The 27,308-nt window shown below is 39.2% G+C and overlaps 1 protein-coding gene across 2 annotated transcripts; it reads left to right on the top strand.

Moving 5' to 3' along the window:
- On the top strand, positions 1 to 27,202 carry MPHOSPH8 (M-phase phosphoprotein 8). 2 transcript variants are annotated; one of them, XR_009276604.1, is made up of 14 exons: positions 1 to 324; positions 4,003 to 4,158; positions 5,057 to 5,902; positions 10,054 to 10,150; positions 11,822 to 11,947; positions 12,034 to 12,122; positions 13,264 to 13,404; positions 14,190 to 14,276; positions 16,182 to 16,336; positions 19,728 to 19,882; positions 21,153 to 21,280; positions 21,929 to 22,012; positions 22,233 to 22,503; positions 26,493 to 27,202. XR_009276604.1 is itself a non-coding variant. In XM_058829718.1 (13 exons), exons 1-13 carry the CDS (start codon positions 19 to 21, stop codon positions 22,272 to 22,274), a joined length of 2,412 nt encoding a protein of 803 aa, XP_058685701.1. In that variant the 5' UTR covers positions 1 to 18; the 3' UTR covers positions 22,275 to 24,554. The 2 variants fall into 2 exon arrangements, 1 of the variants encoding a protein (XP_058685701.1); XM_058829718.1 differs by lacking the exon at positions 26,493 to 27,202 and having other exon boundaries at positions 22,233 to 24,554.
- The last annotated feature ends 106 nt before the right edge of the window (positions 27,203 to 27,308 follow it).

Below are 27,308 nucleotides of genomic sequence, written 5' to 3'. Positions count from 1 at the left end.
CCCCGCGCCCGGGCGCGGATGTCGCAGCGCTTTGCGCCCTTGTCGTTCGGAACTCGGCCCAAGATGGCGGCGGCGGCCGGGAGCGGGGCCGAAGCAGCGGTGGCGGCCAGGCTGGAGGGGGCGGAGGGAGAGGAGGAGGAGACGGCGGCCGCGGCGGCGGAGGATGAGGAGGACGGGGAGAAAGACGGCGGCGGGGGGGGCGAAGCGGCGGGTGCTGCGGCAGCAGTTGGCGGGGAGGCTGGCGGCGGCGAGAGCGAGGAGGACGAGGAGGAGGGGGAGAATGTGTTCGAGGTGGAGAAGATCCTTGACGTGAAGAACGAGGGGGTGAGTGCTCGGGTCTTTTACCCTGGGCGAGGAGCACGTGAAAAGAGTAATCATGTTACAATTGCAAAGTTAACCGTGCTGTGCAGAGTTTTGCAGGGAGGCTTTTTGTCCCTTGTTCCAGATTCAGTCTCTTCCGCCAAAGATAAGTCTTCACTAAGTTATTGGGTTTTGTCTGCATTGTTAAACAGCTCTTGGCTCTTAGGGCTGAACTGCGGTAGTATTTTGATGTGAAATGTTTTAGTGCAGAGATGGGCAGGGTCGAATATAACAGAACTTAGAGGTGTTTTCAAGGTATCTTGCCTGGGACCGTATTCACATATGGAAAACGGGGGAAAACCTCCTAAAATAAGAGAGCCTTCTCCTAATTAAAATAATAAACTGCAGTGATCTTGCATTGTTTACACTGAAATACCAGAGTTTCATTTGTTTCTTTGAAAGCAACCTAGACTGGTTGAAGTTCTTGAAAAATTTTCCTAAACCTCAAGTAGAAAAAATAATTAACACTTTTTTTTTATGATTTTGTGCCTGAAAGATTTTTATTTTAATCATCAGTCAAGTACATGACATTATAAAATTCTGTCAAATCCATGAAAAAGATCAGTCTTGAAGGCTTTAGGCTGGAGAACCTTAAGATCAGCATTTTCTTCGATGTTTGTGATGTTATTAAATTGCACCTCAGCTGAAATATGTTGATGTCTTAAGAATATGTTCTGCTTTCAGGGTATACAGTATTTATAGCTTTGGCTGTATGAAGTGTTGGTCAGCATAAGTCAATCTTGGAAACAAGAGGATTCCTTTTTCTTTTTTTTTTCTTTTCTTTGCATCCACTCCCAAGTGATGGCACCTGAAATCTATAGGTTTAGGTGGTCGTGGTGTGAGACATACCATTAAAGAGTACTGCAATACATCAAGTACCATCTCTTAGAAGTGTTATTGGCACGTGCTGGTAAGAGGGTGTCTCCTTTCCATCCCCTTCCAAGCAGCCTGTTGTGCAGCAGGTTCTGAGTTTCCAGGCTGGGTCAGTGCAATGAGCTTCAGATGTGGGTGTACCCAGCACATGTTGGATTGTGGCTTTGTGGCGTGAGCTCCAAATGCATCAGGTGCCCTCTCAGTTGCTCTGCAGCAGGCAGGGCCTGTGCTCACGGGCTCCACAAGTGCAGGGCGAGGCAGGAACTCGTTCTCAGGTGTAGCTTCCCAAATGGCTGGGAAGAGACATGTGTCACCACAGAGTGAGTCAGCCACTGTCCAGCGTGGCATGAGGCCGGGCGGGGTGTTCTGTGTCACAGAACAGAAGTGTGACAGCTGGAGAGCCCTGCACAGCTCTTCCCACACACAGTACTGGTGTTACTGGGGCTGGCAGTAGTGGTAGGATGAGAAACAGCTCTCCTGGGTTTGGCTGGGGAGTTAGAACTGTGGATAAATAAAACATTAATGTGTCCTACTCAAGAGAATAAGCAATAAAAGTTTGGAAATGTAGTCTGTCCATGTATCAATAAAGCTTTTTTTACTGCATCTCTGTTATACTAAAACAATAGGCTCTGGTGCAAATTGTGATGTTCCCCAGTGGAAGCGGGAAATTTTAACTGCTGTTTAATGACATGGTGGTACCCCATGTTAGTCCTATCTCATCACTGGTTCTCACAGAAGCTAGAGCAGTATAAAAATGCTTGGAAGCATTCTAAGTGATAACAGGAAAAAAACAACCCAATATTGTAGTCAAAGACTGTTGATGGGTGAGTGTAAGGTTGTGTTTCTTAAGTGTGAGAATCAATCTTCTGCCTTCACCTGAAATTTGTATCACTCTCCTAAGCTGCATTTTTCTGTCACTTTCCATGTACGGGATGTAGTCGTTCAACAGCCAAATGGTTTTGCGTTTGCATTAGACTTTATTTTATGCAGCTTTCTCAATTAATGAGAAAAAGGACTTGTAGCTTATTTGGTACCTGAGTTACAAGGATGTACCTAACTGCAGCTAGCAGAAGTCCTGCCTCTGAAAGGGAATAATCCTGTGCCACCAGGCAGGTGGAAGTCCAGCTGCCTAGGACACAGATTTGCAGGAAAGGGAGTCCCCACAGACAAGTAAGATGAACATGAGTCAGCAGTTCTTGCAGCAAAGAAGGCCAGAAGCATCCAAGAGTGTAGCCAGAAGATCAAGAGATGCTTCAGTCCCTCTTCTCAGAGTGCTGAGAAACGTGCTGAGTACTGTGTGAAGTTCTGAGCTCCCCAGGACAGAAGAGACATGTACATACCGGAGAGGAGGGTGATGAAAACAGTTAGGAAGCTGAGAGCTGGATTTGCTTTGTCATAAGAAGAGAAGAATCAGGGGAGATCACAGTAGTATCTGTATCTAGCAGGAGGATGTAGAGAGGACGGAACCAGATCCTTCTTGGGGGTGCACAGGGAAAGGATGAGACAGAGAATGGACGCAACCTGGAAGAGAGGGAAACCTACATGGATACACTGACTGGGCAGATATCTGATGTAAGCAGTCCTGCTTTGAGAGGGCATTTTACTCGTTAGTTCTGGAGAGCTCTTATAACCTAACACACTCTGTTATGACTGTAATGAGAAAGTTATGCTCTGAAGAAGTTGTTGCTTATTTTGTAAGTAATGCCAATAGAAGAGAGAAAGGAAGAAATATGATTTTTAAAACTTAATTCCTAAATGAAGAGAGATAAGTCAAGCTAAATTTTAAGAGAAATGTTAAACTAAGGTGTTTGAATATAGGCTATTTATTTATTTAGATGTTTGTGAGGCAAAATACAGAAGATTGTAAATAGAGTTGGTTGCTGAAGTTCAGTGGCATGTGTATACACTTGGTCAAAGGTTAATTATGCTCAGGCAGATTTATGCATAGACATTTAACAGTAAGTGCCAAATGGCAGTTCTTCTGAAGCTTCCTTTCTCCAGGCTTGGTTAGCATTGTAAGGTCTGTCAGAGCATTATCAGTCTATGTTTGAAAGCAAGAGGTACTATTTTGCCTCTGTAAAGGTGCTTTCCTTAGCACATTTGCTAAAAAAATTAATTTTTTAATGGTGAAGGACTGTGTAATTTAGTACAAGAAACTAGATAGAGACTCCAAGGTGCAATTTTATCCCTCAGTGAATTTCAATACTGTTGAAACAATTGGTCTCAGATTTTTGTGTGTAATCGATTAAAATCTTCATAACTAAGTCCACTGAGATGCACGCACTATGATTTTTCTCTAGGTTTAACTTGATGTCATTGCTGGGATTTTTTCCTAATTGTTGGTATTTCAGTTTTTCAAAAATAGAATTGATTACAAATGTAGCATAAATTATAAATTCCAATATGAAACTTGGTGAATGGTATTAATTTGTTAGAAGTCTTAAGGGCTTATATCAAGTAATTTGGCAAAGAGAAAGCAATCAAGCTTGAATTTTTTATGGAAGAAGTATTAAAACTTTAAAAAATAGTTTCATAAGTGTCAGAAAACCCATCTTGATAAACTGACTGGGAATTTATGATATGTACATTTGTAGCTCTGGTTCTGAACAAGTGTTATATACTGCAAGTATTTTGGATAAAACTGTTCCAACTACAGAAATACTGATTTTTATACACACATAATTGTGTATCCACTGACATCTTCAAGAACTGACTAGCTGATGCAATACTATGCTATATTTTATTAAATGTTGTGTGTTTTTCTTGCAGGGTAAAATTCTCTATAAAGTCCGGTGGAAAGGATACACCTCTGATGATGATACCTGGGAACCAGAGTTTCACTTGAAAGCCTGCAAAGAAGTGCTTCTTGAATTCAGAAAAAAGATTATGGATAATAAGCCTAAACCTGTTAAAAAAGACATACAGGTGTGTTTCAACTTTCAGTGTCTTACACTGGAGACATAATCCCTATCTAGACTCTACTAATGAGAGGAGGGGAGAAGGGAAGGCATTTGAAATGTGGAATTAAGAAGACTTAAGGAATCTCACCTAAAACTGCTTTGTTTCTTGTGAAACTCAGTATTGTTGCCATTGTCTGGTAGGGACTTTTTTGCTGAGAAGTTTGCTTGTAGACTGAATCCATCTAATCTTCAGTTCCATTTCTAATGGCACTATGTAAGTAATGTATGGTCATTTTAGTTTGTTTTTGGCAACATAAATAACCCCCTTCCCCTACCCACATGCATATTGTCTTGTCACTGAAGCTGAGCACACTGTTCCAATCACCCTCCTGCTTTCTGTAGGAGATCAATGAGTTTTAACATGTAATCATTACATTTAGTAAGAGAGGAATACAGAAAGATTAGATGCCAGAGGGCATAATATGGCTTTTTCTTTTCTTAACTGCTCAGTCAGTTTGAAAAATCAGTGATCCTTTGAAAAGGATCCTTTTTGGAAACTGGTACCCTGCTTCTGGGAAACCTGTAGGTAAATCCTACAAAATCAGATCAATTATTTTTGATGTAAAACAGCTCAAATTCACTTCTGTTCTGAAATCTGTTGTTGGATGTGTAATTGGTTTACTTGAATTGTTTGTGTATTGATTCTCATCCAAGCAGTTAGTAATGCAATTTAGGTAAGTAAGATAGAATTGTATTGTCACATTCTGCAATTTGGCAATGAGGAATGATCTTGGCAGGGATCGAAAGATTAAAGTGCTTAAAAATTTACTTTTCCCAAGCACAACCACTACCATTTTTTTATACTTTCTTCTAAAGTGATAGTTTATTGGGGAAGGAAAAACTTTTTTTTCTTTGCCTTTTAGAAACTATCTCTAAATGATGATATATTTGAAGCAGAGTCTGACAGTGACTGGCAAAGTGAAACAAAAGATGATGTTTCACCAAAGAAGAAAAAGAAGAAGTCAAAAGAGGGAGAAGATAAAAGTTCAGATGACCTGAAGAAGAAAAAATCTAAGTCTGCAAAACTCAAGGAAAAACCCAGAACAGAATGTGAGAATTCCTCAGATGCTTTGGTTTTAGATTCAAAGGCAAAGAAAAGGGCTTCAGAAGCTAAGGAAGATTCAAAGGACCCAAAGAAGCAAAGGAAAGAAGATACTAAAGAAATCAAGAAAAAGAAGGGAGAAGTTAAAGATTCAAAAATAAAATCTAAAGAAGATTCTAAAGAAAATAAACAATCACAGAAGGAGAAGCATGGAGAGGTTCAGTTTGAATCAGAATCAAGCACTGTAGATTACTCAGTTTATCAAGGAACTGATAATGAAAATTCAAACATAAATTCTGAAAATAAAGATGAGAAACAAAAGGTAGTAAGTGAAGAAGAGAGATTGGAACAAGAAATTGATGAAAAAGATGCCATTACTGATATATATCTTGATGGCTCAGCTAGTAATGAAGATGATGGTATTGATACTAGGGCTAAAAGAAAGAAGAAAAAAATTCAGAAAGTAGAAGACTGTAGAGAAGAAGGTGGAAAAGTAGAAATTCAGGATACTCATTTAGAGAAGAAGAGCATGCACAAAAAGCAAACAGGTCAAGAAAAAGCACCAGGAGAGCTGGAGAAAGTGTCACCTGTTCCTTCACCAGTGCAGAAGGGTTTGAAATTGAGCTCTGCTGAAAGGGTGTGCAAGCCCCCTGATTCTCCTGAGGAGGTGAGCATGGTAGGGTGGGGGCTGGGGTGTAAAATCAGTCATTTCGAGGTACAGATACGTCAAACACAACTGTTCATGATGGCAAAGAGAAAAGTACAAATTGGAAAGGTACTGAGCTGCATGAACTTAAAAAAACACCCACTGTACAATGTGTAACAGAGACTAGGAAATTTCTGGATTCTGAACACTCTAAAGGGAGGAATTCTTTAGGAGAGGAGAGCATATTTAAGGATAAATTTCTTCCGTATACTATGGCATCTTAGAATGAAATTTCCTGTTCTTGCAAGGTATCCTGTTGTTTCTGCTCTCTCAGACACCGGCCATTCCGTTAGGGCTTACGTGTGGTTGCATCTGCCTGAGAACTGGAATGGTGAAATCACTTCTGAAGCCCTGGTGTCCAAGATAATTTTGTAGCAGGCTTGTCTTGTTAGAATCCCTGGTGTGCTTACAGCAAATGCTTAGTTTCATATTAAATAGAAATAGAAATGCTGTGCCTGTTGTAAGAAATGAGCTATGCAAATACCAGGATATTTATTTTTCCTTATTTAATGCAGTCGGGTTTTAAGAAAAGCAGTATTGTAAAGGCAAAAGAAAAAAAATACGACAAAAATAAAGGTTTATTGTAATGTTCTGGGAATGTAATTTCAGATGCTTCAGCCTGTTCTAATACAGTTAGCAGTTCATAAAACATTGAGCAGCCATGTTGTGATTTAACAGGATTGCAGCCTGTTACACACCTTGATACTTAGTAGATGTCTGAGACTGGCTGATGACGGAGACAGGAATGGACAAGCACACAGTGAATCCAGGCAGGGACAGCCGAAGTTTATTGTTGGGTGCCGCCTTTTATAGGGGCTTCACATTTCCCACACTACAAACGCGATTGGTTAAGAGTCTTAGCTCTGCCCAGCTCCCTGGCCAATGATACGGGTGCGACTGTGGTTCAAAGGGATTGGCTGCAGTCCCTGTTTAGGTTTGAATCTGACCAATCAGTAACATGCCTGAGGACTGGTTTACTTCTATTCTGTAATAAACTTGGCGAGCTGAGTTGGTGTCTGTTAAGCCAAATTACCTGTGCAGCTGTAGACCAGCTGTAGCTGTCACAGTTCACCCTTTCTGTTTTAAAATTGCAAGGTGTTCTCTGTCATCCCTCTGCAAGGACCCTTTGCAGATAGAATGACAGGACAGCATGATGGCACGTACGAATCTACCTAATCAGACAAGCTTAGCCTCTTCCAGCCAGTGATGCATCCCACATATCATTGGAGATGTTATGTTCATTCCCAGGAGCTGTCAGGTGGGATTACCAACAATACGACCTTCCAAATTGGCATGCCACAGGGTTATTATTAGGAAGTTACAAACTTACAACTTAATCCAGGAAACATTTCAACTTTTAAAACCATGGGAAAACGTACCAACAAGGAAAACAATCTGTTTCAATTCAGGTCTCCGACTCACATCCTTAAATATATAAAATCCTCAATTCCTCATTTTCAAATATATAAAATGTGCGTGTCCTTAAACAAAGTCCTTAAATAAATTTGTCACCTTAGATGTCCCAGATCTCCATGTATCAGTTGCACAAGTTGTCTTAACTCACTGATTCACGACATCTGCTGGAGCTTCATCAGGAAGATGTCTGGTCCTGAGCAGGACGTAGGGCAGGGCAGACACAATTGGCAAGTATCCATCTTGTTCTGGTTTCTATGGAAACACAAACATACCCCCATCCCCATGTAATAAGATCCCACGGACCTTCCCACTTATTAGTCATAATATCTTTTTACCAGTATTTTAGGTTTAGGTGACTGGACATCATCAGATTACTGCCGTGATAGAAAATTATTTAAGATAACTGGATTCTGGGATTCTTCTGGTACTGTTAAGTGATTCAAGGTATAAACAGCTTTTGCTACACTGCTCTGTAGGGTCTCATCACACATTTCTCCTTTTTGTTTTTCTAAAATGCACTTTAAAGTGCCATATGCTCTTTCGATGATGGTTTGTCCCGTTGCTAACCAGGGAATACTGGTGTGGTGTGACACACCCCAGAGTTGTAGGAAGTGTCTGGTTTTTTGTAATGTATATGTAGGTCCGTTATCTCTTTTGATGTTATAAGAGATACCCACAGCAGCAAAGGCAAATTGCCAATGTATGATGGCATCCCAGCCTTCTTCTCTCAAGTGTACTGATGCCCATATAGCTGAGGAATAAGTATCGACTGACACATGCACATATTTTAAACATCCGAATTCAGGAATGTGTGTAACATCAGTCTGCCGGATTTGTAAAGCTTTTAAACCACAGGGACTAACTCCCATCTGTAGTGCAGCAGTGTGGCCCTGGCAATCAGCACAGGTATTGACTATATTACGAGCCTCTGTAATTAATTGAAGTGATATGGTCCTTCATTACCCAAATACTTTATTTATAGTTCAGAGCTATAGTGTTTGTGAGAATAGAGACAAGAATAGGAAAGGTCTTTGGAATTCTGTTCTATTTACCAGTTGTATAAAAATCCTGTGACCTTGACCATGAATAAATCAACAGCAAAGTGGGTTTGCTTGTGGCTCTTCAGTTAGCATTCTCAGTAAGTTGTTTCTATGCTTTTCTTGGGTTTGTGCTCCATAGAAGGTCATGCTCCAAGGTACCAGGAAAGTAAGGAAGGCGTTCTGCTCTTAGCTTCTTTTGAGTGTAGAAGGCTTAATCAGTGTTTTCTGTAACCGGTTAGTTGTTCTCTGGAGCAGTGTGGACTAGCATGGCAGGGTTTGGTGGAGAGGTCTGCAGGGTTTTTTTTTGTTCACTAAATTATTGGCCCAAGTAGATGATACCTTTCAAAGAAAATCACCTATATTTCAGGTACCTGTCTTTCTTTATGTAACTCTGCTTTATAAAACACCAACCATGTCAATTTAGAACACAGTATTTTCTTTTTGGGGTCAGTTTCCATGCTGAACCATTCCTTCCATTTCATTTGCCTCCAAAAATAAATGTGTATGTTGTGCATCTGATAAGCATTAGAAATCTGGAATAGAATTCAGGATTACTGATTTTAACAGCCCCAGTGTAGCAAAAATCTGCTAGTCCCTTTAGTGGACTTTCTTTATGGATTTCCTCTTAAATACCAAGCATCTGGCAGGATTAGCAGCTGCCTGTGCTAGCATTAATCACGTCAGTGATCAAAAGCTGAGGTTTGTGGAGGGAAGTGAGGCAGTGAGGAAAGCAATTAAATGTCTGAGCTTTGTTAATACATGATGATACACCAAATTAATCTGGTTTAATTAAGGTTTTTGCTATGTCAGATGGTAGCATAAATATGAATTATGGTGAGGACTTCTTTTGGGACAGTTTTTCCAGGAAGACAGTGCTACTCCCTGTGCCAGGTTAGTATCAGAGACTGATATAAAGCCATGCCTTGTCCAACCTACTCTGCAATGAATTTGCTGAGTGAAGAGAGAAGATTACAGGAGAAGAAAGGCTAACTTTGCTAGAGACAGTTGAATTTCATTTTGGCAAATTTGATTATATATTTACATCTACAATAAGTTTTTTTCTGTGATATTAGATACTGCTAAGCTCAGACTTCTGCAGGAATATCATGAGTTTGGGTGGATTTTGCTGAGTGTTTTTTTTACAAATAACTGTTGCCATAACATTCTGTCTGTGTAAATTGGAAAGCTTGGAATCTTTTGTCCAACTGTCAAGTTTTCTCAGTTGAGGTTCAAGTCAATGCTATCAGAATGCTTCAAATGCAGTGCAACAAAATTGTTAAATGCTCTGAAATAATTGCATTCTATTCAGGTTCACTATTTGGAACAAATGAAAAGTTCATAATTTTGAATTTCCTTCTAAGTGCTGGTTTTATCTTATCTGCAGCTCTTCCGTAAAGCAACTTGAATGGCTGGGATGCAGTAAAACTATGAATTGAAGTTACTATGTTCAGGAAATAATACCCCTACTGTTAGGGAAGAAGCCTTCACAGATTGAACTCCTAACTCACCTGTTTAATTCTTAGGAATGTCTACAAGACTGTTGCATACTGTTCGGTGGTATTAATTATAAATATACTTGATTGTTGGAGTGGTGAAAGGAGTTTGTTTTCCATTTTTTCTTTACCACTGAAATTTGATCTTTGTTTTCAATTTTAGGAAAGAGAAGTAAAGAAAACCGAAATTAAAGAAAAATCTCAAAAAAAAGAGTCTGAAAAAGAAGAAAAAGTCAGAAAAGAACAGAAGGTCCTAAAAAGTAAGTGCTAACTTCTTGAAACAGAGAAGGGAATGACCCTTCAGGGCATTCTCTTCTTATTTCTATAAGGGCAGATGTTCTGTAGTTTTGTAACACCCTCACCCCAGAAATAAAGAATTCTGTTTTTATTTTAGGAAGCAAAAGTCTTCTGTTTAACGGCTTTGCTAATACATGCTTTAGGCGAATGTTAATATATGCTTCATGTATGAAGCACGGAAGTATATAGAGGTCTCTGACATTTTTGCAGACAAGTCAGGATTTTGCTTTTTTTATTTGACAACTGTGCTTCTCTGGCATGTAATAGTAATCTTTTATTTTTTATTTTTTAGAGGAATTCATCCACCCATTGACTATTTTCAGAAGTGTTGTGACAATATTATGCATATATATTTTTTATATTTAGAAAAACTAATAGGGGTTCCCATCAGACTAGCATCTTGCCTCCTGCTTCAGCCAGAGATGCTTTATATCATACAGCCCTGGATGATACACAGCGAAAAATGTCTAGGTTCTGCTTCTACTCCTAATAGTATAATGGATTATTAGTGTTACTGCTCTTGATCTCAGAAAAACTCTAGACTACTTTTTTCAGGATAAATTCTTTCACTAAAGAAGCACCTTTTTCTGAAAGTGGCATAGATGCTTACAGTGCTTAAGAAAAGTAGTAAGAAGCAGAATTATTAATGATTGTTTCTGTGCAGCACTTGTCCTTTGTCTGGTCATCACAGATACTGAACTGTATTTTAGAAATAGTAATTAATGCACAATTTTAAACTGCATTTCTTAAAAGGAAGCTGGTACCATGTTGAAAGCAGTCAGAACTCAGACTTACCAGGGTAGGTGGATTAGTTCTCTCTGACTTTTGTCTTATGTTCAGCTTGCTCTGTGCTCCAATACTTACAGAAAGAGAACAGATCTTTTCTAAATGGATGCTGGTCATTTTCTTAAATTTTTTTATGTAATAGTCTTTAGTGGCTCAAGTAGTCACTCTTGGTAATTGTCTCAATATTCTAGGCTTTAAGGTCATCAAAAGTGCATTTGAATTGTTTAATGTAGCTTCAGAAGGAAAAAAAAAGTAAATATGAGAATAGCTGCAGAAGAGAAGAATCTTTGCTAGAATATAAATTCATAGAAGAATTTAAAAAGAGCAAGGTATATAAGGAAAGGAGAAATATAAGAGGTGAAGCAGACACATGGACTTGCATTGCTGCAGAAGGTGATTGAGAAGTACTGGGTGTGAGTCATATGGAGAACACTGGTATATGAGATTTTCTGTAATCCTGCTTGCATCTCTAGTGTTCCAGTTCTTGTCTGCAGGAGGTTGAAATGAAGTTTTCTTTTGAAGCTCACTGATACCTTTTCAGTGTGTTTTCAGTGCTTCTGCTACTACAGTGATGTAGTGTTCACCTTCCCATAATCACTCAGCCTTATTTATTACAACAAATTAACAGTTTCTTTCAAGTAAGTGTTTTATGTTTGTTTGTAATGTAGCCTTGCTGCTGAGAACCATTCTATGCTGACTACCAGAGTTTATTTGAATGAAAAGTAGCAGTAGCCATTTGTTAAGCTGCTGATCATTGAAGCAAGGGCAAACATTCATTAGCTTGAAAATTTACAATTTGCTACTTATTTTACTTTTTTTTTTCTTTCACAAAATTAAATACATGCTAGATGGCAAGCAGCAAGTTCTGAGTTTGGGTATGGACATGCAGTTAGAATGGCTGACACTAGAAGAATTCCAGAAGCATCTTGATGGAGCAGATGAGAATCATGTATCAACAGAACCAATATCAAGTAGTGAGTATTTTCTGGGAAGGAGGTCTATTTCTTAGCTGGCATTTCAAAGGGAAATACCTTATAACAACATTGAATTTATTTTCTAGCTCTCCTGAGAGATGCTGTTAAAAGTGGAGACTACATGACAGTGAAAATGGCACTTTCTTCAAATGAGGACTATAATTTGGATCAAGAGGTAACTTTTGTGCAATAGAAGTATTGGAAGACAGTAGGGGGAAAGAATACAAATTTTGATTTGTTTGAAAAGCTTTCTTCTCTTGGGTTTTAGCAGATTTCCATCTCACCTGGGTAAAAAAGCACAAGGTGTCAAAAAGGAGTACAGACTTGGAAGTTTCAGTATTTTTATCCATTTCTTCCAAGAAAAAATGAAGTTTGATAGAACCATCCCAGTAGCTTTCCACCCAAATTGCCCACTGTATTTAACTGACTAAATGTGGAACTTTGCATGCTATTAGGAATTATAACCATCAGTTCAAGTGGCTGAACTATGTAAAACATTGTACATGGGAAATAAAACTTAAAAAACCCAAAAACCTGAAAGTTATTTGATACACTGGGACCATTTCACTTCATAATTAGTTTTCTGCCAGTTTGTCATCAGCTGTGTTCTTAATGGGTTTACTTTCAAGGATCTATTTTCCTGTTGAATAGTATTGTAGTTCCATATTTGAGTTTTAAAATCTCCAATACTGCTATTTCACTGGTGATCCTGTGTAGTTCCATTATGTAGCATTTTGAGAACTCCACATTATGCTAAGACTTCTCAGTCTTTTGTAAGAGGTGTCATAGGGAAGATGCCAAATGAACTACTGAGGCCATCGTGTGTTCTGTGAGTTGTAAGGTCTGGTGAAAAACGCAGGAATGAGTGAGGAGACTGGCTGGTCACAAAGGGCTTTGTACTTACGCTCTGATGAAATCAAAAAGCAATACTGTGGGAGCAGCTGACTTGAGCCATAGTGTTTTTTCTCCAGGGGTGCTGACTTCTGTTTCCCACAGTCTAACTGTCTTCCCCTCTCTCAAATACCTTACAGCCTTTCTTCCTGGTTCGTTCTGGTTTTTTTGCTCCTTTTTCTGGTCCTCAGAACTGCAATGGATTTTGCAGATTACAGAGCTCAGAGTGTGAGACCTGCGGCCCAGAGAAGTAGGAGGTGATAGTTTGTTGGTATCTGGCAGCCACGTATGTGTGAAGTCTTCTGCCAGGGAGGGAAATACTTGTGAAACATGTTGATGCACTTGAAATTTTTATCTTCCAGCTTTGATTTATCTTGAAGTATTTCATCATTATTATTTTTTAATGGCAATGATTCTTGTTCCAGGACTCAAGTGGAATGACCCTGGTAATGCTTGCTGCTGCTGGAGGGCATGATGACCTTCTGCGGGTGCTGATCAGGAAAGGAGCTAAAGTTAATGGGAGACAGAAAAATGGAACAACTGCATTGATACATGCAGCTGAAAAGGTTGGCTTGGTTATTGTGTATTTGGTTCTGGGCACTTTCACTTACATTTAAAGGTGGTGCACAATTTTTTACCTTTGGGTATGTTGCCTAAAAAGTGGTAAGCAAGATACAGCAGAGTGACCTTAAATGCATAATTTCAGCAGCTGTGGTTATTGTGGTGTAAGTAAGCTCTGGTCATAAACCTTGCCCTGAACAGAGAATATCATAGGAGGAAAAGTGGAGGGAGAGGGTATTGCTGAATTTTTTGTCTGAGACAAAATGATGTCTGGCTACACAATATCCAAACTGGAGACACTTAGAAAGAAAATCTCTGATTAAACAGAATTTGGTATTTTTAAGCAATTGGGCAATGGACACAGCGGCAAGCTCTTCCCAAACTAAGACCAGCTAAAGCAGTAAGTTAGAGCAAGTCAGGGTTTCATGGGTGCACTCTTCTGTTCAGGTTGGTCCCTGTGCTTTCCCATGTATAGTAGATAGAAAGCCAGAAGGGAGACTCACTCCAGTTTGGTGGCAGATGCAAATACGCTGCTTCCTTCCTGCGATGTTTATTATTGCAAGATTTAGAAAAAAAAAGTAAGAATTGTAAATAATTTGGGCTATCTACTTGCCTAAGTCTGAACTGCTCTTTATTAGCCGTGAGAGAGATCAATGATAATTGTGCCATGACTCATGTTTTGAATTCTATGGATGAATTTTAAGTAAACAACCTTTTATATTCTGAAACAAAATCAGAATATTTTTTAGTTACTTGTGTTGTGGTTTTGGTTTGGTTTTTTTTTCCCCAGAATTTTCTAACAACAGTGGCTATTCTTCTGGAAGCTGGAGCATATGTGAACATGCAGCAGAGCAGTGGTGAAACTGCCTTAATGAAGGTAAATTCTGTGTTTGTCCTGCATGGTTTAATAGGACTACTTTTGTCAAACTAATAAAACATAGAAACGTATTTGTAGAATTGATTTCAGAAACATGTACCATATTTGAAATAAAAGTACGATTCATGGTTATTCTAAGCAGAGTTTTAATCCATTTTTTTTAATGTACTGTAATATCTAAACAAGAAACACAGATGCCTTCTGTGTTAAAACTGCATGTTTAGCATGCAGTGCTAAATGTGGCTCATCATCTTCTTCTGTCGTTTGAAGAAATGCAGATGTGGTCTTCCAGCTGAGATAGTCAGATTTTCAGCAGGAGGAGAAAAATTCCCAAAAGGAAAATCTAGCCTATTTACAGTCTGATTCCCAGTGCCTGTTCTGTGCCATTACTCCCCCAGGCACAAAGGAATTTCTTTTTTTTTATGGGAAAATTCTAATACTCTTAAAACAGTCTGTGCTTTAAATACTTTTTTCTTTATGTGGATGAATTTTACCGAAGTGTCCCTTTGCATAAACTTGCTGAATTTATGTGTAGGCTGTTTGTGTAGTTTGTTTGTCAAATGGGTTACAGAAGCTTTCCTGCCCAGACAATGTGGTATTGTTTCTGTTCTGCACTCTTTGAGGCTTAACAAGTGTGGGGATTTTGCATTTTCTCTGAAGACAGCAACTCACTTCCGGTTTCCTCAGCCAGTTCAGTCCAAAATCTCTTCATAATTTGGCCACTTCCATGAACCTCAGTCTTGACCTTCATTGTTTTTAAACATTTTAAACATTATTTTCTGTTAGTCTTTGATGCACAGCAATACAAAACAATTAGCAGCCTACAGTGCCTTATTCCAGGTGTTTTTTTTGTAATGCAAATACAAAGAATAGGATCTTCATTTCCAGTAACTTTCTGGGACAGTGTTAGCCCTCTGTGGATAAATCTGTCAATGTGTTTATCAACTCACTCTTATTTAACCTTAGGAGTTTGATCATATTTTTTTTAAGGAGAGAAAAAAATCTGAGCACTCAATTCCTTTCTGTCAGGTAGTGTGAGATTTTTCTGTGTTTTTTGATTTGAGGAAGGCAGGTGGGTTGTCCTATTTATGGAAGATGATAGATTGAAGGCACAGATCAAAGTTCAGAGCAGAGATGAATTTCAGAAGCTGTGGTCTGAAAGCTCTTAAAAAGATAAAAATGTTGTGTCTCTTGTGCCTTTCCCTAATTTATATGAGTGAAATGTTTGAAAACAAGTGACCAAGAGCATGCATTTGCTTTCTTCAAAGTAAAACTTTTTTTAGATTTTCCTGTGCTTTTTTTAAGTCTTTGGTTGATGTGCCCTGAAATTCTTGCTGTAAGTAATAGTGAACAGTCTTGAACATTTATGCAGAGGATAAAAGTGACTGTCTGACACAGCTACGTACCAGTCTGGGACAAATTCTGTAAATTTACTGCATACCCAGAGTACCATTTTAAACTGAGATGCATAGAAAAACAGGCACTTGAAAATGTTACTTTAATCATTTCCAAATAGTTCTATAGAAACATATTTACTCAGGTAACAATTGCAATAAAATTTACAGTTACTGAACTCCAGCAGATTGCATGTTTTCACAGAACTTTTGGGGTTTGCTCTATTTATTTTATTTTTTTTCTTAGTTGTGTCTGCTTGGTAATCCTGAGTGTTCTGCTTCCGTAGGATTGGGTCTGTGGTATTGCCTGGATAAAGATGAAGTATTTTTGGAGCGTGTTCCTGAGTTTCAAGTTGTAGTACCATTCACAGAACGAATAGTCGAATTTCTGAATTATAACTAATTTTGGGTTTTAATTCACTTCTGCAGTTCTGCTTACTCACACATTATGCTCTATTCTAACGGGTTTGTCATTGTTTTCTGTCCTTCCACCTTCTTCCTTTCTGTACAGGCTTGTAAAAGAGGGAATTCTGATATAGTTCGGCTCATGATTGAAAATGGAGCCGACTGCAACATTTTGTCCAAGCATCAGAACAGTGCCATGCATTTTGCTAAACAGTGCAATAACATAACGGTGTATGAGCAGCTCAGGAACCACTTGGAAAAGTGAGTAAACTGTACTTGGAAGTTTGTTCTGCTGAAGTTTTCAGTGCTAGGCATATCATAATTCTGGTTTAAGTCAAGGAAAATGTCAGGAAAGAAAACAGACCTGATTTGGGCAGAAAGCTAACTAATAAATCATGTGAAGTTAAAATTATGTGAGCTAGCATAATTGGCATACACTTGCTCAAGCACTAAGTAAAAGCACAGAAAGGAGGAAAAGGTAATTCCTAGAAAGATTCCTTTAACTTAAGATATAGCAATTGTGAAAACTTAGAAGTGTATAAGCACTGGACCATTTAATGTAAGCTCTTAGTAGGCCATGCTAAATAAAATACCTTGCTAGAAAGCACAGGAAAAAAAATCAAACAAAAGAACACCAAGCAGAAACACCATGAAAAATCTGTGCAGGTGATTGTGGTGTTGTTGGACCTTTAAACATCAGCTATGAGCTGAAAGTGCCAGGGATAAAACTTTCATGCCCCAGTAGATGATGGAAATCATCATCATCATGCAGAATGACTGAAGACCAGTGCAGTGTATGTGACATGTAAAGTGTTGATGTCATATGGTCATGTAAAAATATACTGTGCTAAACTGAGGCAAACATACAGAGAAGGAGCAAGCTCTTGAAATACCCATTTGGAGAAATACTGTAGTGAAAGTATATGGGCAGAAAATTATAACCTGCAATCTCTAAACTTGGGGAACACTCGGGGAGGATCTCAGGACTTCTGCAGCAGGTGAGATTTTGCCATGAATGCATAGTTAGTGCTGGAAGAACACTGTCTCAGTGTAAGATTTTTTTCTTGTTTCATGATGATTTAGTCCTAGTGATTTATCTACATATTATAAGAAAATCTATCAAGTAGTTTGTAATCCAAACTAACTCTCTTCCAGTGCACAGAAAGCCCTGGCTGTTTTCTGCGTCGTATCTCTTGTGTTTCCCATCAGCTGACTTAAGTCTTTCTTTACAGATACTGCCTCGTAATGGTCAATTTGTATCAATCAAAAAACACATGAAGTGACAGGGTAAAGGGAATGGAGTCAGGTTGTTCTTAGTGGTTCCCAGTAACTGGACAAGGGGCAGTGGCCACAAACTGGAACACAGGAGGCTACCTCTGAGCATCGGGAAATACTTTTTTCCTGTTGAGGGTGATGCAGCACTGGCACAGGCTGCTCAGAGTGGTTGTCAGGTCCTTCAAAACCTTCTAAAGATATCTGGACATCGTGAGGTTTCTGTCAGCCCACTTGTCAAGCCTGTCAAGGTCTCTTGTGGATGACAGAAATACACCAGAAGCTATCAGCCACTCCTCCCAGTTTGGTCTCATCTGCCAAAGTGCGAAGGGTTCACTGCACCATCCTTTGGGTTATTAATAAAGATGTTAAACAGGACCAGACCCAGTATTGATCTCAGGGTTGCAACAGTAGTGCTGTTTTCCAGCTGGATTTTATGCTACTGATTTTTACTGAAGTAATGTGTTTAGATCCAGTTTCATACCAGGAGGATAGTATTGTGATGCCACTGTTTTTAGTGCCCTGTAAAGTTTGTCTGAGGTACTGTAGATCACTATATCAAACTTCAGTCCTGAGCAGATGAACACTCTAAGGAATATTTTTCTCTTGTAGAATGCTAAAAGGAAAAGAAAAGTGCTAAAAGCATAAAAGCTAATAATTATTTTTCAGAAACTGAAAACCTGCTGAAGTGATCAGGGTAGCTGAAGTGGGTGAATGGAATATGCTGATTCTTGCCTAGGGAAGCAAATCATGACCTGCTAGTTAAGGTTTTGAAGGCAACAGCAAACATGCAGATAAGTGATCTGGTGTCTGCTGTTTTGGTGTAGTGAGACTTTGTCACTCATTCACTATTTGATGCCTTTCCAGTTTCTTTCCTATTTGACATCTGCTACCTTCAGTTTTGGCTAATCTAAATAATGAGTTTTTGAAGATCTTGACCATATAATTTTGCCAGTGAAGTGGCAATTGAAATTAAATATTGATGATTGCAAAGTGATGTCTGGGGGTATCACTGTGCTGATGTGAACTATACAGGGAGTAACACAGCTCTTGCTAATTCAGGAAGCTTTTAAACTCACTACCTGAAAATACCAGTTTAGTACTTTTTGTCAGTCATAAAGGAGGACAATATAGTAGTAGTGAAGCTGAAAATAAAATGATTAAAAGGTCAAAATGTAAGATCAGGAAACAGCAACAGAAAATAACACAAAGCCATGAGACAGGTTCTGCAGGCCATCTTGCTAAATGATCTAGTGATAGGTTTGAAGTGGAAGAATATTTTGCACAGCAAAACTGAATCATGGATCTCATTGATGCAGAATGCTGTGGTCAAAAATACATGGGATTTTAGAAAGCATTAAGTAGATCTAAGGAGATGTGATTTGGCTGCAGTTTCTAGTTTTGGATGGCTCTTAATCAGATTGCTGGAAAATAGGACAGTGTAGCAAAAAAGGACAGCTGTTTAATTTCTCATATTTAATACGGCTTTGTCAAGCATCTGGAGAATAGGCTACATGGGCTTTGGGGCTTGCTTAGGCATGGCAGTTCTTATGGTTTCTTTCCAGTGAAACACTGAAGTTTTAGATTCTGCAGAGGATAGTCTCAGTTAGTAGGGTAATAGCTTAAAAAGCTACAAATCTGCCAGAGGCGGGACCTCTGCTCTGCTAAAGCATTTAAAACCCATTTCTGGCAAAACAGTTTTCTGAAGAGGATTGCTGAGTAATCTGCCTGCAGAGGTGCCAGACACCGGTGGGTGTCTCTCTTTGAAGGCTGAACTGCTACTCCCCCTGCCTCCCTAACCTCCAAAAAAACCAAAATCCCCACTTTATCTATTTCATTGATAGAATGGCTACTTTTTCATTGTTTTATTCACAGAGTTTAACTAAGAACTGCATTTTTCCAGTAGTATTGCCAGTAAAATTATACAGGGATGTACTTTTTTATTTTTACTTGTAGGCAGATTGATAATTCAGTCAGGCTGGGAAAGTGGGGATGTCTGTTTAGCCACCACGTATATATTGCTGTTTCTGGGATATTGTTCTGTATATAAAGCCTTCAAAATATGTGGCTAGTTAGATTCTTTTATTTTTTTAATCTACTGTAGTGAATTTGTATTCACATTTTATTTTTTTGGACCCATTAGCTGAATTTCACAAACACATTACTGATAAAATATTTTATTAACAAAGTATTGGGACCTGTGGTTCACTTACGTATAAATGCTACTGAGGAGGGCATTCACCCCTGAAAATCAGGGATCTAAAAAGGTGATCTGGAATCCTTTTTGTGTGTGTGTGTGTGTGTCAGCTCTCACCAAGCCTATGTCTGGTAAAATAAGTCACTGTGTGAAGCACAGGCCTAACTTGTTTGGTTCTTTCAGGCTCTCAAAAGTAGCGGAAGATACTATCAGGGCTTATTTTGAAAATCGCCTTGCTTTGCTGGAGCCAGTGTTCCCACTTGCGTGTCATCGTCTCTGCGAAGGGCCAGACTTTTCTTTGGATTTTAACTATAAACCTCCACAAAATGTGTCAGAAGGTAGGGAGGGGTTGGTTGTTGTGGTGGGGGGTTTTGTTTGTTTAAAAAAGGTAGAACAGTATGTTTAAAGCACATCTTAAATTATCTCCTATGCAAAATTATTTTTGTATCATTTTGCAGTACATCACATTAAGACTGCTCTGGTTATGGAACATAGAGAGAGCAATTATATTTTGATGTATTATGGGTATGGATTGTGTGTATTTTTTTGAGACTTTTTTTAATTGCCATGTACAGAGTGTGAACTTCTTTCTGTTCATGGGTAACATTAGCTCAGTGACAAGCATTATAGGAAAGGAGTGGTTTACCTTTACCTTAGAATTAATGATTCAGGAAAATCTAGGCTTACTAGATTACTAGAGAAGATCTTGTAGTGGATCCTTTCATTTCAATGGACAGTAGGTCACATGCTGAAAGCTTGGAATGTAGTCCCAGCAGTGCCCTAAGTGCAGTCTAGAAATACTAGGAAAACGAAGTAGCTGCAGTCAACTATGTTTTGCCCACAAAACCTTTGAAAAATCTGGGAATCAAACTCCCAAGGTATTTGGGAATGTTTCTTTATTCTTCCAGGAATTCAGATACTATTCTGTGCTGCTTGGCTTAGCTAAGTCATTTTTGATGAGTATATCAGGGAAATATCTACTGATACTGATTTTTTTTACAGTGATAAATCATTGTGACTATTAGAATCCACTTGAACTCAGATTGAAAGTGGACATATCTGTTCAGTTTCCTGGTTGTTCAGAGTTGTTGGATAAGTCTTCCAATTCTTGATTATAGATATACTGTCTTACAGAATTAAGAAACTTCATGTAAGTTTATATATTAAAATGAAGCATTTGTGGGTAGGTCAAATTGCTGCTTATTGAATTTCAGTGAGGTTCATAAAGATCTATAATTGACTGGGCTCAGTTTTCTGTTCTCTTGACTAGACCCAAACCACACTAAATTCCATAATTCTCTTTGAGTAAACCTGAAACCACAGAAGTTAACTGTGCTGAGGATTGCTGTTTCCATTTTGCATTCCTTTCTAATAGCCACATAAAATGATTTCTGCTGTGAAAAGTCCTTAACTTGGTGACCAAGCCAGTTGTTTATCTGGATCCACTGGCTTGGGAAATGGGATTTTTGCTTGTTGGTTTGTTATTATACACCATATAATGTTTTTTATCTGTATATATTTGCACCTGTCTTCAAAGGGCCAGTGTATGCTGTTCCAGATAATGAATCTCATTTAAAATTCATGTAACTGAATTGTCTTCCCTTTCAGGATCTGGAATTCTTCTCTTTATTTTCCATTCGAATTTTATTGGGAAAGAAGTTCTTGCTCGGCTCTGTGGACCATGCAGTGTACAAGCTGTGATTTTAAATGACAAATTCCAGCTCCCTGTATTTTTGGTAAATCTTCTCATATAACTGATTGACTGTAAAACTACTTCATAAAGTCTTCGTAGAGCAGCCTGGGAAATCTCAGTGCCGTAATTTGAATTTAAAGTATTGTGATGGAGCATACTTTTTACCATGATGAGTTTTTTCTCAACTTAATTTAAAAACTTAATTTTCTTTGGATATGGAGAGAGCTATAAAGTTTGCTTGTACTAGATTCCATAAAAATTTATGACTTAAATGTCAGGGACATAGTGCTGGACAACCTGATTCTAGGTGGCCCTGCTTGAGCATGGGGTTGGATTAGATGCCCTGGAGAGGTCTTCTCTAGCCTCCAGCCTTCTGTGATTCTGGGACTGAGGCTTCTCCTCTAATTGACCAAGCCTCTCACATTTTTGACCCAAGTAAGTTCTTAAATGTTTTCTTAAAAACTTACCTCAAAGTTCTATTAATTTCTGGGTTTTCTTTTTTAATGTATTAAATGCATCACACTGCACAATTTTGAAGTCCTCTTGTTTTCTCAGTGGTTGCCTCTAAGGTTCATACACAATGCTCTTCCAAAAAAAGCATAGTGGCAATGTTGTGTTCTGTTAGTCCTCTTACATAGCTCTTTCAGCCATAAACTACCATTAACTTTGTCCATTTTCTTTTTCCTTGTAGGATAGTCACTTTATTTATTCCTTCAGCCCTACTGCAGGCCTTAACAAGCTTTTCATACGGTTGGCAGAGTCTCCTACTGCCAAGGTACAAAATGTCCTCAAAATTAAATGCGTGTGTTCATTTGTTGTACAGTAACTCTTCCATACTCCGACTGCTTCTAGCTGTATGTTGCAATTGTAAAATTAAGGATTTTCCTCTGTCTCCTCATCCCAGTTTCCTACATCCTGTGACATTGCCAGAACTTGGGAACATTGCCAAGGGTTAGTTCTGTTATTATAATGGAAGTCTTTGTTTGCTTTTACAGATAAAGCTGCTCATAAGGGCTTACAGAGTGCAACTGCAGTGACCTCTGAGCATGCCGAGTGGACTGACACTTTTTTGGATATACTTCTGATTCCTCTGTTCAGAGACTGACAAAGTAGTTTGGAACTTTTTGGCACCACACTCTGAAGTCTCAGTTCCCAGCTTGCTGCCACTCGTTGGCAGTCACAGGAAGAGTGTGTTGGAGAGCAGTTGAATACGCTGCACTGGTGGGACAGGGTTATCAGCATTTTTTACTTTGTACAGATGTAGATGTAAGTATTTGTGTCAATACATATAATTCTGTTTTTCTTTAAGTTGTGGAGTCCAGACTGCATATTTCAGCTTTTCCACAATGTGGAATGGTGCATATAAGAACTATTTAAGGTAATTACATGAAATGTCTTTTTTAAAGATCTTCATTTATAAACTAAAGTTTTCTACTTACTCTAATGTTTCTCTGTGAAATGCAGAACTGTCATATTATTTGAGCCATGGGCAGAAATTACATTTTAAAATTACTGCATTAGGTTTAACTTTTAAATTGCTGAGGGCTGTGTTCTGGTTTAAAACTGCTCCTGTTCTTGTCTCTCAATTAGAGTTATGCTTAGTGATCCCCTTTGAACTAACAGAGTTCAGTCTGCAGGCATGAACAAAGACATCTGAACAGGCTCAATTCACAGAAGGGTTGCAGTCAGGTTCCCAGGTAAATCACTGGTTAAACCTGCTTTGGTATTAGAGAAGCAACCGATAGTTTTACAAACATCTTAACTTTTGAGGTCTTAGGTGACATCTGGAAAAACAAACACAAGCTGAAAATAGCAAACCAAAAAGCTTGTAACTACCTTCAGTGTCCAGGCAGTGCTTCTTGTAGACAAGAAGATACATAGAGAATTTCAGATGTCCTCAGCCTGACAGATGACAGAACATGTGTTGTCCTTTACTTCAGAAATTCAGTTCCTCAGTACAAAAAGCTGCTATCTTTTTATTTTATTATTATTATATTATTATTTTATTTAAATTACTCATCAGATGACAGCAGTTTTGAAATGGTCCTGTGCTGTAAAATAGAAATGTAATACTTCTGCATGGAGTATAGAATATTTTTCTTTGTAAATTAACCAACATCTTGAAAGGTAGAAAAAACCAAACCAGATCGTGCCTTTGCTGTTCTAGTTGTTATGTGTAGTTTACATGCCACTATGTGCCTATATTATTAGCAAAACTATTGTGCATAAATTCTTGATGATTTTGACTGCTCACCATCAAAATGGTGCAGCTGTACAAAGTATCCTTTTAAGAACTGTGATTTTTTTAATATAGAGTTCAATTAACCAGTTTTTAATTTTTGGTTCTTGAAGTTTAAATCTTTCATATTTAAGAGATGCCAAATGAGTAACAAAGGACACCAATTTTGTGGAATGTCACATTAACCTATATAAAACTAGAACAGCAGCATGACATAGGAATACTCATTTCTGTTTTGATTTACAATAGTTGCTTATAGTTTTGCACAGTATTGATGAAATCTTAACAAATTTGGGTTTTGAAAAGACTTTATACCTCCACCTCTCTGAAATATGTTAGATACCTCACTTTGCTAAGTGTGAACACCTGAGATGCATGAAAAGCACTGGCTGAGAATCAGGTATGTCCCTGCCAGCACTTGGGACTTTGTGTAGCTGAAATTTTAGTCAGTGTGCGTAACCCTGGATGATGCATAAGGAAAGGGGACGCTCGTGTTTCCTGACGCTGGAGTGCCAGGTTTCATCTACGTGGCTGCCCCTCACAGTTACTGTGGCACAGGACGTGTGGCAGCACAGTGTGTGGGACAAGCTCTGTACAGCACCTGCCAGTGGGAAATACTGGAGCTGCTCCAGGTGGGGATAAAAGGTGTTTTGAACAAATGTCTAAGTGATAGAGATGCTATTTAGAAACTGTTGTACAGTCTAACCTAAAAATGTCTAGTAATGCTCCAAGAGTTGATAGAGCAAGTAGTTTGTCAAAGGCTGTTGATTTGGAGGGTTGTTTTTTATCTTGAGGCACTTGGGAGAGGGGGAGGAGTTCTACAGAACATGGGAATGAAGATCTGAGTTTCATGATGCTTTTATTAGGGACGGATATTTTGCAGCCATCTTTCTCTCTTAGTTGGTAATATAAATTCAGAATCCCTCTTGAAGATGCATAAGTGTATGGAAAGCTGTTTGAAGCTGGGTTTTGTCTGTTTTTATTGTATAGTTTTTATCCAATTGCTGAAAAAGGTTTGGTGGACAAAGGATGAAGAGAAAGTAGCTACAATAAAAAGCAATTCTTCAGGCACTGTGGAGAAATACCTGTGAAATACTTGCTCTGTTTCTTCTTGCTGCCACCAGCAAGGGCTGCAGCTGCAGTTCCCATGAACTGCAGTGGTAGCAAATGTTTCTGAAGGCTCAGCGTCCTTACCTTCATTGCTCCAGCACCAGTACTGCTGTTGGTGGTTTCTTTCACAGGTGCTGAAGGTTGGTGGGTGATGCAGCTGATCATGCCATAGGTCTTCTGTGCTTTCTGCACCCATTCACAAAAACAATATGGGTTTTGATCAGACTGAATTTAAGAAAGCTGTTCCAATACGGGGAACAGACAGCACAGCATTCTGATGCCATCTCAGCCAGCCAGGACTGCTCCAAGTGCACAGGAGCTGTCTCAAAATGTTCCACTTGTCTGTCTCTGCTGTAATTCTGTTACTACCGTGTGCCTTTCCATACAGTACTGGAAAACAGCTGCTGTAACGTGTCTTTCCTCGGGAAGTGGTGGCTGCCCAGGATCATGGGAGCAGTGACGACCTTGCAGGATGCATTCCTGTAGCAGTGTGTTTAGTTTTGCTAGAGTCCATAATGGAGTCATGTCTCTTAAGAAGGCAAGAGGACTATATGAAAAGGCCATGTGTTTCTAAGCTACTGCAGCATGGGCATGCACTGCAAGCCCATCACTGAATCCCGACACTTCAGAATTCTTGGTTTTCTGTATCCCATGTAAACAAGGAAAATATTTTTCACCTTCTGAATGTCTCTTAAAATGTTTGAATGAGGGACAAAGACAAGTTTGGAAAAAACTTTCTGAAGAAGATACCACACACTAGAAATTTGAGCAGAACTGACACAGCAGGAAAAATAAAGATTTAAAAGGGTCTCTCAAATCTCAGATACATCAAGTATAGCAGCCAGCAAGAAAGGGACTAGGCAGAATGTTCTTTTTCAAGTCACCTGTTTTTCCACAGCAAAGTCTCATGTGTCATGCATGGTAGCTACAACTACATCTTTTTCCAAGAATGTCTGTAATATTTTCTAACATGATCTGAAGTGTAAGGAACTCCTCTGATCAGTTACTGGTGATACTGGTGCAGTTAAAATAGAGGGGTCAGACCTTCCCATTGTCTCCCTCCTCTGCTGTGCCTGTTGCTCTTAATGGAAGGCACAGCTCTGCTCTTGAGACAATCCAAACCATGTGTATGGGAATTGAAGACAGGGAGATGAGGGCCTGCTCCAAAACTGAATTCATTGCAAGTGGTGGGCATGGACCACCAGAGCTTGAAGCGACAGGATTACCCATGTGGTGACATCTTGATCTGTAGCACAGACTGCCACCTTCTGATGAGAACTCTTGCACCTGGAGCTGCTACTTGTACAGACTTTCCCTAGCCAAGAACAAAGAGATGAATTTGGGAAGAAAGCCCTGTTAGGCATATTATATCAGCTGCCTTACACTGAATACAGCCCTCCAGTGGGGGAGAGGGAAAGGTGCTGTGCTGACAGAGTTTTTCTAAAAAAGACTTAATGAAGTTGGGTGAGACAACCTGTATGGAAAAGCTTGCACAGGAGCTTTAAAGGCTTTGGAAGTTCCCTCACCTTTCTGGATGTGTCAGCTCTACTGTGTCAATATCAGAATAGTTCTTTCTGTGAATAGCAGGGTTAAGATCCCTAAAACCACAAGTGAACCCTCAGACCAGGTTGTGGGTCCCCTTGCAACCACCTTTCCTGAAACCAAATGATTACCAGGAAGCCCTCAATGGTTCCACAGTGCAGGGAGTCCAGGTAAGGACAGCCACACAGTACTGCCTTGCACTGTTTTAAGTGTATGGTGCAACACTTCCATGCACTGAAACAAAGGTACAAAACTACCACCTTACTGTGCATCACTACCACGAGCCTGGCTCCATCTTCTCTATGCACTTCTCTTACACAGCTGGATTAACAGGATCTCTTAACCCCCACCTCCTCTTCTCCAGGTGGAAAAAACCCTGCTACCTGGCCCCATGGCTCCTGTGCTCCAGCCTTCTGATGTCCCAGTGGCTTCCATGGGACTTGTTCCCACATCTTCTTGTCTTCAAGAGCCCAGAACTGGGCAGTGTTTCAGCTGCAGTCTCAGAAGTGCTGAACAGAGAGTGCTCTTCTGGACCCTGCTCAGCCATGATCTTCTAATGGAGCCCAGCATGTGGGTGGACACCTTCACTTGTCCCTCAGAGCCTCATATCAGCTTCTGCAAAGCTGCTTTGCCACCAGTCTGTGTCCAGGATCTACAACTGCATCAACTTAGTTCAGTTCCCACTGCAGGACTTAACTGTGTACGGTTCCTGTCAAGCCTTCATGTCCACTGCCTTGCTGATTTCAGGAAATAGAAAATACACATGCTGTTACTCATTTAATTTGAAACAATGTTGCAATAGCTATAGAAAACCCTGGTGATATGTTACAGGCCAGTCTTCAAATACATCACATAAAATTAATTTTTCATTCTTCATTTGTGGTATTTCATCTTTTTATTGGCCTTCATTAAGACAGCAGGCATTTGTAGCATAAATTCCTACTCAACAGTACAGACAACTTACTGCAGCTGTAATCTGCCCTATGATTAACATTTCCTTCCAGTTCTTTTCAGCTGTCACTGGCTCATAACATTTTTCTCTAGGTAATTAATACTTTTGTGTTCTTCTAAACTACTGCAGCATAAACACAATCCACGTTACTGCTTCTTTAAACCCTACCACTTCCCTGTTCTTTATCATAAATTGTAGAGCTTGAAAATATTTTCTTACTTTTTTAAA

The sequence above is a fragment of the Poecile atricapillus genome, chromosome 1, assembly GCF_030490865.1.
Source record: "Poecile atricapillus isolate bPoeAtr1 chromosome 1, bPoeAtr1.hap1, whole genome shotgun sequence".
NCBI lineage: Eukaryota > Metazoa > Chordata > Aves > Passeriformes > Paridae > Poecile > Poecile atricapillus.
This window is presented reverse-complemented; position numbering and strand designations above follow the sequence as displayed.